The sequence below is a fragment of the Tinamus guttatus genome, unplaced genomic scaffold, assembly GCF_059628265.1.
Source record: "Tinamus guttatus ecotype Peru unplaced genomic scaffold, ASM5962826v1 Tinamus_guttatus_pri_ptg000344l, whole genome shotgun sequence".
NCBI lineage: Eukaryota > Metazoa > Chordata > Aves > Tinamiformes > Tinamidae > Tinamus > Tinamus guttatus.
Genome location: NW_028288878.1, coordinates 216,042 through 233,911, shown reverse-complemented (window position 1 = coordinate 233,911; position 17,870 = coordinate 216,042). Strand labels below are relative to the sequence as shown.

Here is a 17,870-nt window from a genome sequence, read left to right as displayed (position 1 = left end):
ACTGCCTCAACACCTTATCTGACAAGTGGCCTGCTGGAAATCAGTGGCCCTCGTCACTCAAGGATGCAACTGTGGCCCAGAGTTTGCAGAGGGTTTGTGGTGCCTGGGAGGAGACCCCCATCTCTTATAACCTGTGTCCAGCTCTTCATGGACACGGGAGAAGCGGGTCTCGGCTCTCAGACCTTTAGGCTGTCCTAAAACACAATATCGTGTCAATCGAAGCGCCTGGGAGATGGTTCACCCAAAAGCTCAAGCCCAAAGTGACTCACCAAAGTCTTACCACTACAGTCTCAGGAGGGGTGGCTGACCCGAATGCAAACGCTGCCGAATTCCCCTGCACAAAACCACTCAAAGAGCAAGAGATGATGTGAAAACTGTGGGGGAAAGAGCACTAGACATGATTTCTAATGCAGTACCTGATGCAATGCAATCCTTTCAATCAACACTTCAATATTTTATAAGTCCCATAATGATACTTAAGGTAGTTTAGAGTGATTTCAGAAAGGCTGTCGCTGAAAGACACACCAAGTAATAACTCGGGTCCTGCTTCTCTTGCAACAAGGGAAGATCATTTTGGGGTGAGATCTCAGAAAACGCTGCCACGAGACCATCGCCACTCAGCTCAGGGCTGTCAGCCCACACTGTGATCACTTAGGGCCCTTTCCCGAAAGGAATCCAAGGACATGCACGGAGAAGTCATCACCTTTGGCTTCAAGGCTTTCATAGCTGATTAGAATTCATGGCCAAACTGGGGAGCCTTAGCCTCTATTTCTGCAGGTATCCCCTCCTGCCCTTTCTGCTGCTCAATATGTTAAACCCTAAACAGAATTTTGCAATGATTTTGGTGCTGTTAACACAAGTGAGTGAGCCCACAGAAGATGATCTTGCTCTTGCAAGGAAAAGCAGCTCTTGGGGTCTTGGGAGAGTTGTGCTGCGTCCTGCTCCGGAGCAAGCGCAGATCTCCGGGAGTCGTCCCATCCCATTCTGATTTGGTGACTCAGAGCAGCAGGGGGGAGCTCGATCGCTCCGTTACTTCCCTGCCTGCAAACAATGCATTTTTCAACTCCTCGCCGTAGCCTAGGTGTGTTTGACAAGGCAAGTTGCTGCAAGGCACGTCAAGTTCTGAATTCCCGTGCCAAGTTTTCCAAGCAGATAAAAGAGGAGGCTCCCAAGCTCTCCCATCACAGGGGTTTCTGTCTCTGTTGCCCTCTGCTCTTCTCCTGCAGCTCAGCTTTAATTCACCACTTTTTTTTTTGTTCCTGCTCTTTGCATTTCCAGCTAAAGGAGCCACCATGAGTCGGATCTCTTTCAGATCATCTACTGGTGGGGGCATGAGGGGCTTTAGCTCAGGTTCTGCTATCGTAGGAGGTAGCGGTGGTGCTAGGAGCAGTTTTAGCTCCGTCTCCGTCTCCAGAGTTGGAGGAGGAAGAGCCGGAGGTGGAGGAGGCTTCGGAGCTGGTGGTGGCTTCGGAAGCAGAAGTCTCTATAACTTTGGTGGAAACAAAAGAATTTCCTACAGTTCAGTCGGTGGAGGTCTACGGAGCGGAGCCGGTGGTGGATACAGCTTTGGTGGAGGATCAGGATTTGGTGTTGGCTATGGTGGTGGAGCAGGCGCTGGTTTTGGCTTAGGAGGAGCTGGTGGTGGTGGCGGCTACGGGCTGGGCAGTGGATTTGGGCTGGGAGGTCCTGGATTTGGTGGTCGAGGTGGCCCTGGGTTCCCCGTTTGCCCGCCGGGCGGCATCCACGAAGTGACTGTCAACCAGAGCCTCCTGGCACCGCTCAAACTGGATATTGACCCCGAAATTCAGAAGGTGCGAACGCAGGAGCGGGAGCAGATCAAGACCCTCAACAACAAATTTGCTTCCTTCATCGACAAGGTGAGAGTTTGGTCTTAAACCATTGGTCTGTGCATATTCTCGGGTGCTGCAGGAAAGAACAAAAGAGAGAAACTTCCTTTGGATTTGGGGACTTTCTTGAGCTAATCCCAGCATGACTTTGGCTTTAGAAATTCCCGCTGGCCAAAAACTAAGAATTGTCTTAAATTTCCTCTTTGCAAGAAGGAGTTTTTCTAGCATCTTGCTTATTGCCCTGATGTCTCCCCCTTCAAAAAGCTTCTCTGGGGCTGGATAGATCTTCTGCTGATGTAAAATGGTGAATTCCACAGAATTCAATAGGATCCCACCAATTTAAACCATTAAGGCAGCCAAGCGGATCATCTAAAGCTGCAAATACTGGGGTTGGGTCTCTTTAGCAACCCTCAATGGATCTCATTGAGCATCTCAGGTGCTCTGGTATATCTGGTGCCCTAAAGTTGCCCAGAAAGACCTGAGCCGTTTCTGCCCTACATTCCCAATGTCTTTCTACCTCTCTTTTCTCTGTATCCTCCTTTTCTTTGCAATGGGCTATGTGCCTTGCTCATGTGGTTTTCAACCACGTGCCCGTTTTTGTCTTCCCAGGTGAGGTTTTTGGAGCAGCAGAACAAAGTATTAGAAACCAAGTGGACCCTCCTGCAAGAACAGGGTCACACAGTCACCAGGAAGTCCCTTGAACCCCTTTTTGAAGCCTACATCAACAACCTCCGGCGGCAGCTAGACAATCTGATGGGAGAGAGGGGGAGGCTGGACTCGGAGCTGAGAAACATGCAGGACATGGTGGAAGATTTTAAGAACAAGTAAGAAATTGTGCTCTGCAGTCTAGATGCTTAAGAGCCGTGAAAAAGGGGGCTGGCAATTCATGCCTCCAGGAATATGCCTGGGATTTGCACCAGATTCCCTACCCTATTTGCAAAATGAATATTCAGAAGCAAAATCCAGTCCCAGAGTTACCTCTTGTTATGCCAGATTTCGTACGTGCTGGATCAGCATTTAGCACTGAATTCATTTGCCCGCGGGAAGCTGCTCCAGTGTGACAGGGGTTGTGGTCTTATCCCATGGCTTTCCTGGGACTAAACATCTGGAGAAGGCAAAATGCACAGCATAAGGGGCATGCAGAAGGGATGGAAACAGCCATAAACTGCCGCTTCTCAAAATCTCCCCAAAAAACTGTGTTTTTCTCTTTTGCAGAGGAAATTCCAGCCTTTCTGGAAGGGCCCGGGCTATCTGCTTGTACCCGAGCTCATCCAGCTCTGGCCACGTGAAAGATGCTCAGCACCTCTGAGGCTGTGGTCTGAGCTACCTCTCAATAAAGCAGAGAAAAAGATTTCCCCAGGGGAGGCAATTTATCCTACCCTAATAAAATAAGTTACCTGGTCCGGGTGGGATGGAGTCTTTTAAGGACATGCGCTCTGCCTCCGCCTCTCAAAAAGGGCTTTTAGGTGGTTTCTGCTGGGATTTTTTTTGCTGTTTTGTTTTAAGGTAATTTTTGTTTTGTTTTAAGGCAGTTAATTTTTAAGTAGCTGAATTCCTGCAAGAAAAATCTCTCCCTTTATTCAACCAGGTCTTTAATAAACATGATCAGGCCAAAAAAGACCAAGGAGATTGTCTGGATTTTGCAGCTACTACATGGGAAATGATTGGATTTTATTTCAAGTCTGCAGTTAATCCTGAGTCAAATGTTGTTTTTTTCTCTTCTTCCCATGTCCATTAGAGATCCCTCTGCAGGGATAGCTATGCAAATTTTATTTAGAGAACTGGCATGAACTTGCCTTTAAAATCTGTGTCTCTGCCTCTGCAGCCTACATGTTTTGTCTACTTTCTAGCTAAGCCCTGCCCAGATTATCTGATGAGAAGATATTGCTTAGAGCCATAAAAAGTTCCACAGAAGCATAGTCTGAGCACAAGGATCTGCTCTTGCACAACCATGGCTCAAGAATCACAGACTTTTTTGTTTTAATTAAATGGCTCAGCAGGTTATTCAGAGCCATTACCATTATTATAATATCAAATATCAAATTTTTCCATTATTATATATTTGCAGGTATTGCAATGCAGCTTCATTGAAAGCCTTTGCACAACTTTGCTTTGGGCAAAGGTCACCCAGAATACCAGCTCCTGCCTTCCTATTGAAATGGGCTCTAATTCTGCACACATTTATGCATAAACTGCATTTTAAGGGCAGTGATTAGTATCTGTTAATTTTAGCTGGGACTACTCACACCATGGAGTCTTTGTAGGTTCAGAGTCAGTAATCATTTTCGCTGCATCTACTCTGGATTGTAAACAACTGGGTGACTTAGGAATATATCCATGAGCCACAACCAATAATATGGGACCACTTTGGTCCCATCTCTGCCTTCCATGTTTGCTTTGCACTTCATTTCCAACAAATCCCTCTCATTCTTTTTTTCCTAATAGATATGAAGATGAGATAAACCGGCGCACCGGTGCAGAAAACGAGTTTGTGGTCCTCAAGAAGGTGAGTGAAACTGGAAGCTATGGGATGGACCCTGAAAGGAATTCAGCACACAGGGTCCAACTAAAGCCAATGGGATTTGGGGTCCACCAAGCTCACAGTTGGGTCTTGCGTGAAGATGTGATGCTGGGATGTTGAGGATGGGGCCAGCTCCCTGTCAGGTCACTGAATGGACATGACCTTCTCCATGACAGTGACTATATGGCATGTTGGTCCTCTGCCTGCAGTTACAAAACGTGAGATGTGTGGCTCAGTCCTCTTCTGACTCCTGGTCACATCTGCAAGAGTCAGAGCTTTGCCCTTTGACCAAAGACCTCGTTCTGGCTCACAAGCAACATGCCCAACACTATGCCTTGACCATAGCAGTACAAAAATAACAGACCTGGAAGCAGAGTGATGGTCGCACCGATGTCCTGAGGCCCCTCATGCTTTCTCGGATCACCCGAAATTTTCGACTTTCTTTTCTTTAGGATGTGGATGGTGCTTTTATGAACAAGGTTGAGCTGCAGGCCAAGGCAGACTCGCTGGCAGATGAAATCAACTTCCTGAGAGCTCTCTACGAAGCGGTAAGCAGCCTGCAGCCCCCTGTGAGTGTCCTCTGCAGCTCCCCACCACACAGCTCTCAGTGCCTGGTCATTTCTTATATGGCAACACAGAGCTCTGGCCACCACACTAGGTGCTTTAAGTCTCTTTTTGAAGTTATAATGCAGCTGTAAGACAGAAGAGGACATACAGAGAACATACTGAGTAGGGGAAAACAAGAGGAAACATCAGGAAAGCTTGACCAAGAGAACTCTGAGGACTTCTCTTAACTACACTCCAGATATCAAACATCTGACTTCATTTTTTGCATCTTCTGCAGGAACTGTCCCAGATCCAGCAGCAAGTATCTGACACCTCTGTGGTCCTGTCCATGGACAACAACCGCAACCTAGACCTCAACAGCATCATCGCAGAGGTCAAGGCACAGTATGAGGACATCGCCAACAGGAGCCGGGCAGAGGCTGAGGCCTGGTACCAAAACAAGGTGGGTAACCCACCATGCCAAACGGGGCTGATTTTTGTGGTTCATTGGCATCATGTTAGATGTCAGGGGACAAGACAAATAGGGAGAGGATCCCAGTGCTACTCCAGGGAGGAATTTATCTTCCTCTGTGTGTTGCAATGGGCTTCTCACCCTCCTCGGCCTCGAGGCCCTGCAGGCCCTAATCGACGCTCTTCCTCTTCCCCCACGTGCTCTTCCTCCTCCTGCACATCAGTATGAGGAGCTGCAGGTCTCCGCTGGGCGGCACGGCGACGACCTGCGCAACACCAAGATAGAAATTTCAGAGATCAACCGGGTGATCCAGAGGCTGCGGAACGAGATCGAGAGCGTGAAGAAACAGGTAGGATGGGGAAGCTCCAGCCTGCGGCAGAGCAGCCGCTGCAGGACGGAGGCGAAGAGTTCAATAACTAAATCCATTTCCCTCTCTTGCAGTGTGCCAGCCTGCAAGCAGCCATCGCTGAGGCGGAGGAACGTGGGGAGATGGCCCTCAAGGACGCCAAGGCTAAACTCACCGAGCTGGAAGATGCCCTGCAGAAGGCCAAGGCAGACCTGGCCCGGCAGCTCCGCGAGTACCAGGAGCTCATGAACGTCAAGCTGGCCCTGGACATCGAGATCGCGACCTACAGGAAGCTGCTGGAGGGAGAGGAGAGCAGGTGGGTGTTTGGTCCTGGTGGGCGCTGCCCTTTCGATAGGGTCCCCTCTCCTTGCGTCAGGAGTGGACAGGAACACCCAGTGATATAATGCAACAACCGAAATCAAGGTGTTTTGAACCTCTGAGCTTTCTAGGAAAGGCTGAGCTCGGCCAGCTCTTGGCATCTTTTTAACTAAGGAACCTCAGCGTCAGCACCATGCCCCTTCACTTGGGATGTAGACATGCCCCATCAGAGGATGGTCCCTCCTGAAGGCCATGGAAGTCATATGAGATGTTCCCAACAGCTAAGCTTTCCCTTACCTGTGGTTGGGCATTATCACTTATTCCCTCCCTTCTTTCCCAACAGGCTCGCGGGAGAAGGAGTCGGAGCCGTGAGCGTCTGTAAGTAAATCTACCTCCTACCCATCGTGGCCTGTCCCCCCAGCGCAGGGGTGACCGTATGGGTGCCCCTGGCTCTGGGGAGACAGAAGGGCTCAAGACGGGCGCACACGGTGTTTCCTTGCAGCCGTGGTGAGCACCTCCAGCGGAATGGGCTACGGCGGCGGCTCCATGGGCGGAGGTCTCGGCATGGGTGGAGGTCTCGGCATTGGCGGAGGTCTCGGCGTGGGCGGAGGCGGCTACAGCATGAGCAGCAGCAGCGGCTTCGGCGTGGGAAGCGGGAGCGGAGGGCTCGGCGGGGGCCTGAGCTACGGCGGAGGCAGCAGCTTCAGCTCCGGCAGCGGCCGAGGCGTCAGCTCGAGCACGGGAGGCAGCGTGAGGATCGTGTCCAAGACCACCACCAGCAAAAAGACCATCAGATAAGGACGGCGAGCCCCGGCTTGCAGCGACAGCGCGTCTCCTGCCTTCCGAAAGCAAGTGCTGCCCTGCGAATCAATGGTGTAAATAGCTCTGCTAGACCCTCTCCTCCTTCAAAACCTTCGCGCTCGTCCCTAGGAACATGGGGTGAGACAAGGATCCAAAAATCTGGAGCACCTTTGGCTAAAGCATAGGTTGTAACCTCTGTCACCGACAGGGCTTTGGAGAGCAGGACGGTCCCCACGGCAGCCCTCTTTCAGCACAGTCCTTGTTCTTCCATTCCGACTTCACGTCCCCTCTGGAGTCATGTATTTAAGGCGAAGCAGAAGCACTTTGCTGAATGGGGACAGCCGATTCCTTCAGATTTGGGGAATTTCTGCAGCGCATTTTCGCTGCTAACTGCTGCCCAGGCACAACTCTGCAGAGAAGATCATAGCGGCAGCCTTGTGAAATCACATCCAGGTCCTCAGCGGGAAAACAGCTCCAAGGCCCTCTAAAACCTGTCTGCTACACGAGTTACAACCTCCAAATGTTCTGTTTGCAACTAAAGATATTTCTAGCCCCTTCTGTTTTCTGAGATATCTGTGGGATAGGTTATTGCTTTTGCATATATGACTTGCCACACTGGTTTCTAACTCTTTGTCCTCATGGCTATAACCTCTTGACTTCCCATGCTGTATGTCCAATAAAGAGCATTTGTCATTTTTAAATCTCCTGCTTTCTGACTGCATTTATTCCCCCGTGGGCCTGGTCGCCGGTGGGTGCCGTCCCCAGCTAGAGGGAGGGCTCTCTGCAAATTTCTCATGAGAAAGGACTGTTGCCTCGAGGAAATCAAGCTCAGGTTTAGGATTTGGACTTTGGGGTGGCCCTAAGACAAGAGGGGTGAGTGGAAAGGAGGCTTAGATGGATGGAGAACTTTGCCACAGGGAGTATAAGATGCCCCAGGTGTGAGCCAAGAGCTGAATCACCACAGATATTGGAGTGGCAAGGCACAGGGGAGTGGGAAAAGGAAGGCAATTCCCAAAAGCATCAGGCAGGGGCTGTGGATCTCCATATCAGAGAGCTGAACACTGCTGTAACCAAAAGGAGCAATCGAGAAGGAAGGCAGCGCTCAAAAGAGGGGCTGAAGCTCCAGACACCTCACCACATGTGGCATTTGGGCACCCAGGTGGCCCTGGTACACACAGGTCTCCCTAGATATCTCCTATGGAACCAGAGGTCTTCCAAGCTGCCTCAGCACCCATCTCCCAGTACCCACCAGGTTTTATAGACCTTCATGGAGGAGATCCAGCAGCTCCTCACCATTCCCGGGCTCCCTCCTGTGGCTCCGCGGGGATTCCCTGGCTCTCATTCCTGTAGCGTTTCAGACCATGCATGAATCCTGCCAGCAGCTGGAGGAACGTGGAGGCAAAGGCAGCAGCTGGAAATTACAGCGAGGGTGGGAAGGGGATGGTGCTGCAGGGGATTAGATGGGGATGGGATCTGCAGCGACATCAGTACCAGCAGGAGAGCAGCCCCTCTTCCACGTCAGCCAACCCGCATTCCTGGCGCGCTGCAAACTCTTAGCCCCTTCCAACTCCAACATCGGATGTGCCCCGGGGGACAGGAAAGGGGATATTGTCCATGTCCAACTGCAGGGCAAACGCAGCTCATGCAATGGAGAAGACACTGCACAACTCAACAGGGGGAAGGCTCAGGTCCCCACCGGATCCAGTGCATCCGAGCACAGAGGTCGGAGAACCCAGTGCCAGGTCTCCAGCAGGTGGGGACCCAGAGCAAGGGAAAAGCGCTGTGCAAGAGCTCCAAACCCCTGAAGTTCTGCTGTGGGACTGGGGCTCAAACCCACGAGTCTCCCCTCCAGTGCATGGGAAGGAGACCCGGTCTCGAGGGCGCGAGCGCACGGGTCGTGACGCACGGACTTGCACACAACACATTGCTGAACCATGACGAGCGTGGGCCACAATCAACAGTGAAACCTGGTTACCAGCTGATGTGCCATGTCCTTATCCATCCCGTGGCACCCGGGCGGCTCTGCAGCCTCCATCAGTCCAATGCCACCGTCCTTTGCCCGTAATCCAGGCATAAGGATCCCATATGGAAAACCCACCTGGGACCCTGCAGTCAACTGCAGACCCCTCGAGGCCTCTCAGCAATTTACTCTGCAGCTGTAGGAAGAGGAGAAAGAGAAACAAGAAAGCGCCTTGCTGGTGGTATTTCTTATGGAAATATCTCTTTTCCACATGAAACACACTAGCTTTGGACTCAAGTGCTGATTTTTCCATCAAACAGCTCATACTCTATTATTTTTTCCTTTAATTCTAAATGGTTTATATAGCCTGAAAATGAAACAAAATGTGACAATGACTGCAGGGAAGGTGCATAAGACACAGCAAAACCAGTTGTAGGGCAATATTCCTCACTAGGATCTGCAGGGCATGGTACAGGTCGAGCTATTTAAACAGGGCTGCAATATCCTGCTGCATGCAGCATAGCACTTGATGGCATCTAGCAGTGCAATGTAAATAAACGCGTGGCCTCTGGGACATATGGATAATCCTCATTACCTCACCAGCTGCACACTCTAGCAATGGCATTGGGTGGTTCTGCTTCGTTTTCATAGAGGGGAAATTCGACTTCACACAAGCTCTACAGGGACATCCAGGAGAGCAGTGGGACGTGGCACGTGCAGGAGCAGGGCTGGTCTGAAACAGCTTTGCAGCAGCAAAGGGCCTAGTGCTCTTTATCAGGAGAAAACACTCACCCTGAGGCCATGAGAAAGGAGGAGACGTGACAAAAGTGCTGTGCTAACCTTCAACCTTGAGAGATTCTGCTTTCCACATGGAGCTCCTTGAAGATCTCAGCCCATCAGACCTGCTCCTGGACTAAAGTTGGCTTCACAAAGAGTTAAAACAGCATTTCAGATACTTAACTTTCTTTGGGTACCAACACTAAGCAGGAGAACTGGATGAAGCTGTCAAACTGATGCCTACCTAAGGCCAGAGGCTCTTCTAACAGAGCACAAGCCATAGGGGGAAATGGGACCTCCCCATTCTGCACGAAGCATCTGTCAACAACAGCAAAACTGAAGGTGAAATTATTCCAGAACCTTGGGCTGCATCGGTGTCTCTGTGCAAGCACAGAAAATAATTATCTGGAGAAAGCAGGTCACACCTACACTTCAAAGTCATCTATGGTTATAGCTCACTGGCCTCCAGATACTGCTGGGAACAGGCTCAAAGAACTGTAACACCCGTCACAGGGCAACACCTATGGGAAAGCTTTGGAGGAGTTCATCCTAATTCATCCCTTCGGGAAATGAGATTCCCGGGCACTCAGCTCCCGCTCGGGAGCTCTCGGAGGTTCCTGTCCCCGCGGTGCAGGGACACTGCAAGTCCTGTGGTCCCCCATGGAAAAAAGCTCAGGGTGACCATCGTCATCACCTGGAGATGAAGTAGTAAATTGTAGTCAAAATAAGCACGGTTTGAATTTAGGTTAGCAACCCAAGTTTAACCCAAAGGCTTTAATTTAAGCAATTAACCTAAATTACAGCCTTGACTTTACTGATAATTAAACTGAGATTAGGTAGCACAGGTGAACCAGTCCAAGTAGGTAAGACACACTCTTATTTTATGAATATATGTATTTTTGCAAGGAAAACACACAGAGACACTTTGAAACATCTCAGCCTAGACTGAGAGCGGATATCCACCAGGCAGACCTAGATTTCTGGGGAAAAGAGCAGAGATGCCAAGAGAGGGCAGAGAGGAGGTACCATCTCATCACTCTCCAGGTACACAGAAAACAAGTCAAATTTGGTAGTGATTTGTTTATGTTAGGGCTTGATGATTTTAAAGGTCTTTTCTAACCATAATTCCAACCAGAATTTCTCACTCCGGGGGTCCGAGTTGCCCTTATTGCCTTGGTATGGCCAGAATACACCCAAAGATGTATTTATTGCCTTGACATCGGCCTGCCCCTCTGCTCAGTCTGGGGAGGAAAAATGAAGAGGGGAAGGGAAGAAGGAGGCTTTGGAGCCTGCTTAACCTTGGGCACATCGAGGGGTTCTTACCTGGTCCAAACACAGCCCCCTTTTTTTTGAATTAGGAGAAAAAAAGCTGCTTGAGGGAATGCAAATAACACTGGAAGGAATGATATGGAGCACGAAAAGGCTGTATCAGAGCAGCCACCTGCATCCAAAAAGCAAATTCATGAATAAGCTGCAGAGTGCATGGGAGACACTCCCCCAGGAGCTGCCTGGAAACCCGGTGTTTCATCAACAGAGCAGGGTGGGGGCCCCACTGCCATCACCCCATACCCCAAACCTGTAGCTGCAGCTCCTGGCGCTCGCCGTTCTGCCTTCTGTAATTACCTCTCCTCTCAAATTCCTTCCAGATGAGTGACAACCACATCACCTCCACCCTAGTGCCAATGCGAAATGGAAAAAAAAAAATTAATTTCTTTTCACTTGGTTGGAGGAGCTGCTTTATTACTATTATTAACAATGGACTCCAACGCAGCTGGCGTATTCTTTGGCCAAAAAAAGACAAGTTTCATATGTAAAAAGGACCCTGAGGGGAAAAGGAAAGTCCTGACGCATCACGCTTGGTAACCAGGGGTGGGTTTCAAGCTGCCTGACCTTGTATGCCCTGAGTCAGCCAGCTGGTCTACCTGCACCGTGCTGGAGATGGAAGGAAGCCCCTGGAAATCGCTCTCCATCTCTCTTAGGAGGGAGGATCCATCATCTGCTGTTGATCACGGCTATTTCAAGCACAGAAATCCTTTTAGATAGCCAAAGTTATCTTCCCAAAGGAGCCATTGGCAGCTCGCTTCCACTTCCGAGTGTTTTGCTACAGCTCCCATGAACCAAGTGTCATGGGGAGGTGGGAAGGAAAGATCAATTGCATGCATGCAAGCCATGATCTATGTCCATTGATAGGCAAATTCCAACATCGATCCACAATTCCCTACTTTTTGTGTGCAGATGCACTGGTTGCAATCCATTTGCTCCCAATTTTCCCACGGACATAGGGAGACAGCCCTGCCGGGCAAAAACTGCAGGAGCGAGCCCTTGTTTACAACAAAAGCTCGCTCTTCTAATTGACACCAAAATAAATAATTGCGCCTTATTCCCCTCCTCCCTTTTTAAAAAGTAAATTGCAAGGGCAACACATCTGAAGGAAAGCAGCCTGAAAACACCAGGGACACGGAGCACTTAGCAGGGGGAGGTTAATTAAGCACATTGCCTTGCAAGGCAGGGGTAGCTCAACGCAAGCTCCCCTCCAAGGGGGTAATTCCTCAATATTACCCTATACCTGTACTGCAGCCAGCACCTGCTCAGGCTTGCAGATAAGAGGGGAGGAAGCCGTTTGGTGGGAAGTGCTTGTAATTTTATCCCGCTTCTACAAACAAAGTATGCATGAATCATTTTTTCCTGAACTCCCCGAAACACAATGAGGACCAAAAAACACTTGCTGCCCCACAAAATGAAGCTCTTTGTTCACATTTCCTGCTTGATTTCTGATTTGATCCGTTTGCAGGGCTAAAGGGAAAGTCAAGGGCTGTATTGGTACCTGGGGATGAGAAAGGGAAGATCCATGGTCTCGTTGTGGCGGGTTGTCTCCAGGCAGGAAGAATCCTGCGGGGCTCTTTCCTAGTGAATTCGAGTGCACAAGGTCCCATTTTCAGATACGTGGTGCCCACCTGAAAGAGCTCATTAAATCTTGGGGAGTCGTGTTTATAAGGGTGCATTGGGAACGGCGCCGGAGCGCTCCATTTCCCCACAGCCGACAGATCCACAGAAGTTCCCATTCCCACAATCTTTTCTCCTGCTTTTTTGCTTTGCTTGCTTGCTTCCATCCTCCTAAAACACCAAAATTGCAGCCCCCAAAGCCCAGGTATCAGCACCATCCTTTGCACTAGTGCTGCACACTGCCAAAATCTGCACATGAACACGAGATTTGCTCAAAATTTTCCATTTTCATTCTGGTATTTTCTTAAGAGGGCCAGAAGAACAAACATGCAGAGGCAGGACTTCCCGGAGCGCTCGGGATGCTGAGCCCATGCAGCCTTGGAAGACAAGGTGTTTTTGCATTATCTCTTGATGCTGCATAGAGGGAACTGAACAGAACATTTCACCCCAAACCCACAATAAAACAATTCATCCTGCTGCAGGGCACGCTGCAAAACACTGCTTTGCCTGGAATGGATTCCTTTGCATAAAATACAAGGAATTGTAACAGTTTAAAACCCCACTTGGGAACAAAAAAAGTGAAAGCAATCCCAAGGGAGAAAGTTTGCTGGTGAGGGGCAGGAATTTTGAACGTTGCTTTCCTCTCTGTGCCCCAAGTCACTCACTGCAGCTTTCACACTCCTTGGTAGGGCCGAGGGTCTACAAGGACGGCAGAAGGCGACAGTTATTTCCAAACAATCCCCTTGTTGCTTAGAACCTGGCTATATTATTTCAGAAGGGCGTGTGTGCGGGGTGAGTCCGCTCTCCAGAATGCTGTCGGACATGCCAAGCCTAATTAATCAGAAGGATGATCCACCTCATCAAACCCATCCCAGGCTCGTAAATGCATAAAAGGGCTCTCCTGAGCCTGGGGAAAGCACAGGTTCATCTTTTTTTCCCTCCTACTCCTTGCTCCAGGCCAGCACCTTTGCTTCTTTCTTCTTGCCGTAGCATCCTTCTCCCAGTCCCAGCGGCAGCAATGTCCCGCCAGTCCACCGTGCGGATCCAGAGGGGACGAAGTGGCTTCAGCACCGCTTCTGCCGTTGTCCCCAACACCTGCCGCACCAGCTTCAGTTCGCGCTCCGTCACCCGGGTCGGAGGCTGCGGTGCTGGCAGTGGCTTTGCTAGGGTCGGTGGTGGCTTCGGAAGCAGAAGCCTCTACAACGTTGGTGGATGCAAGAGAATCTCTGTGGCTGGACGGGCTGGTGGCTTCTACGGACCTGCAGGTTTTGGTGGTGGCGCTGGTAGCGTGTACGGTTGTGGTGGTGGCTTTGGCATGTCAGGTAACACTGGCTACGGATACGGTGCGTTTGGTGGTGGCATGGGTGGCCCTGGATTCCCAGCTGGGGGCATCCAGGAAGTCTCGGTCAACCAGAACCTTCTGAAGCCTCTCAACCTGGAGATTGACCCCAGCATCCAGAGGATCCGAAAGGAGGAGAAGGAACAAATCAAAACTCTTAACAACAAATTTGCCTCCTTCATTGACAAGGTGAGACCCTTTTTTAGGAGCTGTGTGAGCCCGTAAGCTGATCAAAAAGAACTTGGAAATGAGGAATTAAACTGGAACATGCTGCAGTCTCCAGGAATTCCAGGGAACGGTACCCACTATGTAGTGGTTGTTATGGATTAATCATCCAGTATTCAAGGTCCTGCTCATTCGCTACTTGATGTTAGTAGGCAGCAGAGAAAGAGAGCTCTAGGAGACAATCCCATCCTTTTAGACGAGTTGGGCTTTCTGCACTGAGCACTGTAGGAGCCTTCAAAACAGGCTTTTAGATAGTTAAAGTGAGCAGCCCATCTAAAAGGACTGAGAAAGCAAACTGGAGCTGGGGAGAAGTATGTTTCTCATTGAGTGAATTTTCCTAAAAGACATTTAAAACTACCAGTGAAACAGTGCCAATATGTTTGGACTGTTAGTTCCAAACTGCAAATCCAACCTGACACTTTCTGCCTCATTTCCTCTTGGTAGGAGAGGCACCAGGTTTATTTCTGTTCCAGCTGAACAGCTCCTCTTTGCTTTCAAGGATCATGCTACCTTATTTTGGAAATCTGGCGTGGAGGGAAGGGGAACTCTCAATTTGCTATTCTTTTCTGATTAAGAATGCAAACCCTGATTTGATCTTTATCTGATTTTGCATGCAGCACTCACAAAATATTTGCAATTTGTCCTATTTTAGCAAAGGAAGAAATGGAAGCATGCTGCAGGGAAATCTGTAGTCAGGGTTAGTTTGTGATACTGAGCAGAGCCCCTGTAATTAAATAGCAAATCTCTTCTACCAAGTGAGAATTTGGGGATAAAGACTTGCTGAAAAGGGCACTTCTGCACCTCAGCTAGCACCAAGATACAGAATTTGCAGGGAATGACCCCCAGAATCACTGCTATTTCAAAACACTTCAGGATATTTCTGCTTGCAGGTCCGATTCCTTGAGCAACAAAACAAAGTGCTGGAGACAAAGTGGAGCCTCCTTCAGGAGCAGGGAATGAAAACAGTTAGAAACAACATCGAGCCGCTCTTTGAGACTTACATCAACAACCTGAGGATGCAGCTGAACAGTTTGCTGAGCGACAAGGGAAGGCTGGAGGGAGAGCTGGTCAACACGCAGTACCTGGTTGAGGATTTCAAGAAGAAGTAAGTCCACAGAGGTAGCGATCTACCTACCCGTGCGGGTGCCATCCTTCCCCATCCTTCATCCTTAAGCCATTCAGGGAACCCAGGCTAAAAACCATAGCAGGACATAGAAAATCCTAATAGCAAAGCCTGTGCCGTTTTCTCAAGTTTTACGGCAACGGAGCTCCAAACACCCAAAACGTTTGGGGAATAATCTGGAACATGATCAAAGACTTATTAACTAAATTACTTACCGAGAAAAAAATTACATGCTAGGTCTGAGTTTCTGCATAGCATCCTTAATTTGCTTAAGAAAGGCAGAAGGAGTATGACTAATGGCCAGAAGTAGGAAAAAATGAATAACAGATTCTTAAAAAAAGTGATGTACTTGTTTTAACTAATTTAGCCTAGGAACTCTGGTTCAGATGCTCTACAGGAGGGCATTGTATGCAAAATGTTCTTAAGGAAGTTCATTCCAGCAAAGTAAAATCACCTCCGTCTGCTACTTGCCTAAACAAACGCTCCTTCTGCCTCCTTCCATTAGGTATGAAGATGAAATCAACAGGCGCACAGTGGCAGAGAATGAATTTGTGACACTCAAGAAGGTGAGAGGAAATCGCAGAATGCAGTTTAGTGCCTGCTTGTAGAGCTCTAATTATCTGTTCATTTACAAAGCTGCTCGTTCATATTCCAAAAACTTTTGCAAGGCTTCTTCCCTGGACTATTATACCAAAGATAAGCACTCTCCTCACTAGATAATAAGAGTGTTTAGATTGCATTACCTAAATATCATGTCTTCCAGGATGTAGATGCTGCCTATATGAACAAGGTGGAACTACAAGCCAGGGCAGATGCGCTGTCTGAAGAAATTAATTTCCTGAGAGCCCTCTACGAAGCAGTGAGTACAACCATCTCCCCAGCCCTAGGAGTTAAGAGCTTCCCTCCCTCCGTTTCTCTGAAAACCTGCAACTTCTCCCCTCAGGAGATGCTAAATCTTCTCCCTCTTCAGAGTTACCCAAACTGCCTTGGATTAGATAACGATCTGGAGCCTCTCCCAGATCTGTGTGCTCACCTGTAGACATGAGAACATCTCCAAAGGCAATTAGCTCACCCATCTCCTGCTCACTTCTCAGGAACTGTCTCAGATGCAGACACAAATCTCCGACACCTCCGTCGTTCTCACCATGGACAACAACCGAAACCTGGACCTGGACAGCATCATCTCGGAAGTCAAAGCGCAGTATGAAGACATCGCCAACAGGAGCCGGGCTGAAGCCGAGTCCTGGTACCAAACTAAGGTGAAGGAATTGGGGGTTTCCAGTCCGTTCCCTTCATCTCTTTTTCCCGAACTGATAAGGAAAGACTCCTTCAAAAAAAAAATAATACAACCTTTGAGGTGGTTTATCACGCAGCAACATTCCCGCTGCTGGTTTGAGCTCCAGGATAGACATCCCCGCTCCACACAGCGGGTCCCTCCCGAGCCGATTCCCTTTACCCTGACTGGGTGTTCCTCTCCCATCGACAGTACGAAGAGCTGCAGGCTACGGCTGGCAGACACGGGGACGACCTCCGCAACACCAAGCAGGAGATCACCGAGCTCAACCGTCACGTCCAGCGCCTGCGCTCCGAGATCGACAGCGTGAAGAAACAGGTAAAGGGCAGCAGAAAACGCACAGGATTTTGCCCTGCTTGAAGCAGACCCTGTGATTTCAGGCAGAAAAAAAGAAAAATTAGGTGCTGCATGGAGGATTTGTCTAAGGGTTTCTCTTCTCCAGTGCGCGAACCTGAAAGCAGCCATCGCGGATGCTGAAGAACGTGGGGAGCTGGCCCTCAAGGATGCCAGGGCAAAACTGGCCGAGCTGGAGGATGCCCTGCAACAGGCCAAGGCAGACCTGGCCCGGCAGCTCCGCGAGTACCAGGAGCTCATGAACGTCAAGCTGGCCCTGGACATTGAGATCGCGACCTACAGGAAGCTGCTGGAGGGAGAGGAGTGCAGGTAGGTGGCAAATACATCCCTTCTGATCCTGATGTTTCTGAGCAATTCCAGAGCTGGACATGTCAGCAATTCTAACGGGCATAGGCTAAAGGCAGTGCCCTTAGTGCAGAGGGTATCCTGGAGGGGGAAAGGATGGGAATGGAATAACATTGCGGGAAGCATCCAAGGATTATGCCCAGTTTTTAGTTTTCTCCTGAGAAGTCCCTAAGAAACATCCTGCATCAGCCCTGTCAAAGCTGCTCATGTCTCACCTTGCTGCGTTCTGTCCCCTCACAGGCTGGCTGGGGACGGCGTGCCAGTGAATATCTGTAAGTGTCTGAAATACCTGAAAATCCCCAATCTCTGCATTTACCTCTGCTCCGGAGAGGCCAACACCTGAGAGCTCTGCCTTTCCCTTTCTTGCAGCCGTGACCAGAACAACTATCGGAACGGGATACGGAGGAGGAAGCAACCTCAGCATGGGAGGGGGAGTCTGCAGCGTGGGCAACAGCTTCAGCTGTGGAAGTGGCCCTGGCCTTAGCAGCAACGTCCTGGGAGGCGGCAGCAGCTCCAGCGTGAAGTTCGTCTCAACCTCCTCATCCAGAAGAAGTTACCGAAGCTAAAGATTGCAGTTGAGACGCCCCCGCTCGCCCAAAAACACCTTAATGGTCCTCTATTAAAGCATAGTTGGGGTCAAGAGCCTAGAGTTAGTCCTC

The 17,870-nt window shown here is 49.6% G+C and overlaps 2 protein-coding genes across 2 annotated transcripts; both read left to right on the top strand.

Annotated features, from left to right (window-relative positions):
- Positions 1-1,135: 1,135 nt before the first annotated feature.
- Positions 1,136-6,848, top strand: LOC104577019 (keratin, type II cytoskeletal 5). Its single transcript, XM_010224448.2, has 9 exons — positions 1,136-1,877; positions 2,457-2,671; positions 4,293-4,353; positions 4,821-4,916; positions 5,213-5,377; positions 5,610-5,735; positions 5,828-6,048; positions 6,394-6,428; positions 6,553-6,848. The coding sequence occupies exons 1-9, from the start codon at positions 1,293-1,295 to the stop codon at positions 6,846-6,848; spliced, it is 1,800 nt and encodes a 599-aa protein (XP_010222750.2). The 5' UTR covers positions 1,136-1,292.
- A 6,625-nt stretch (positions 6,849-13,473) lies between these two features.
- On the top strand, positions 13,474-17,777 carry LOC104577018 (keratin, type II cytoskeletal 5-like). Its single transcript, XM_010224447.2, has 9 exons — positions 13,474-14,059; positions 14,986-15,200; positions 15,724-15,784; positions 15,982-16,077; positions 16,313-16,477; positions 16,705-16,830; positions 16,955-17,175; positions 17,452-17,483; positions 17,581-17,777. The coding sequence occupies exons 1-9, from the start codon at positions 13,550-13,552 to the stop codon at positions 17,775-17,777; spliced, it is 1,623 nt and encodes a 540-aa protein (XP_010222749.2). The 5' UTR covers positions 13,474-13,549.
- The last annotated feature ends 93 nt before the right edge of the window (positions 17,778-17,870 follow it).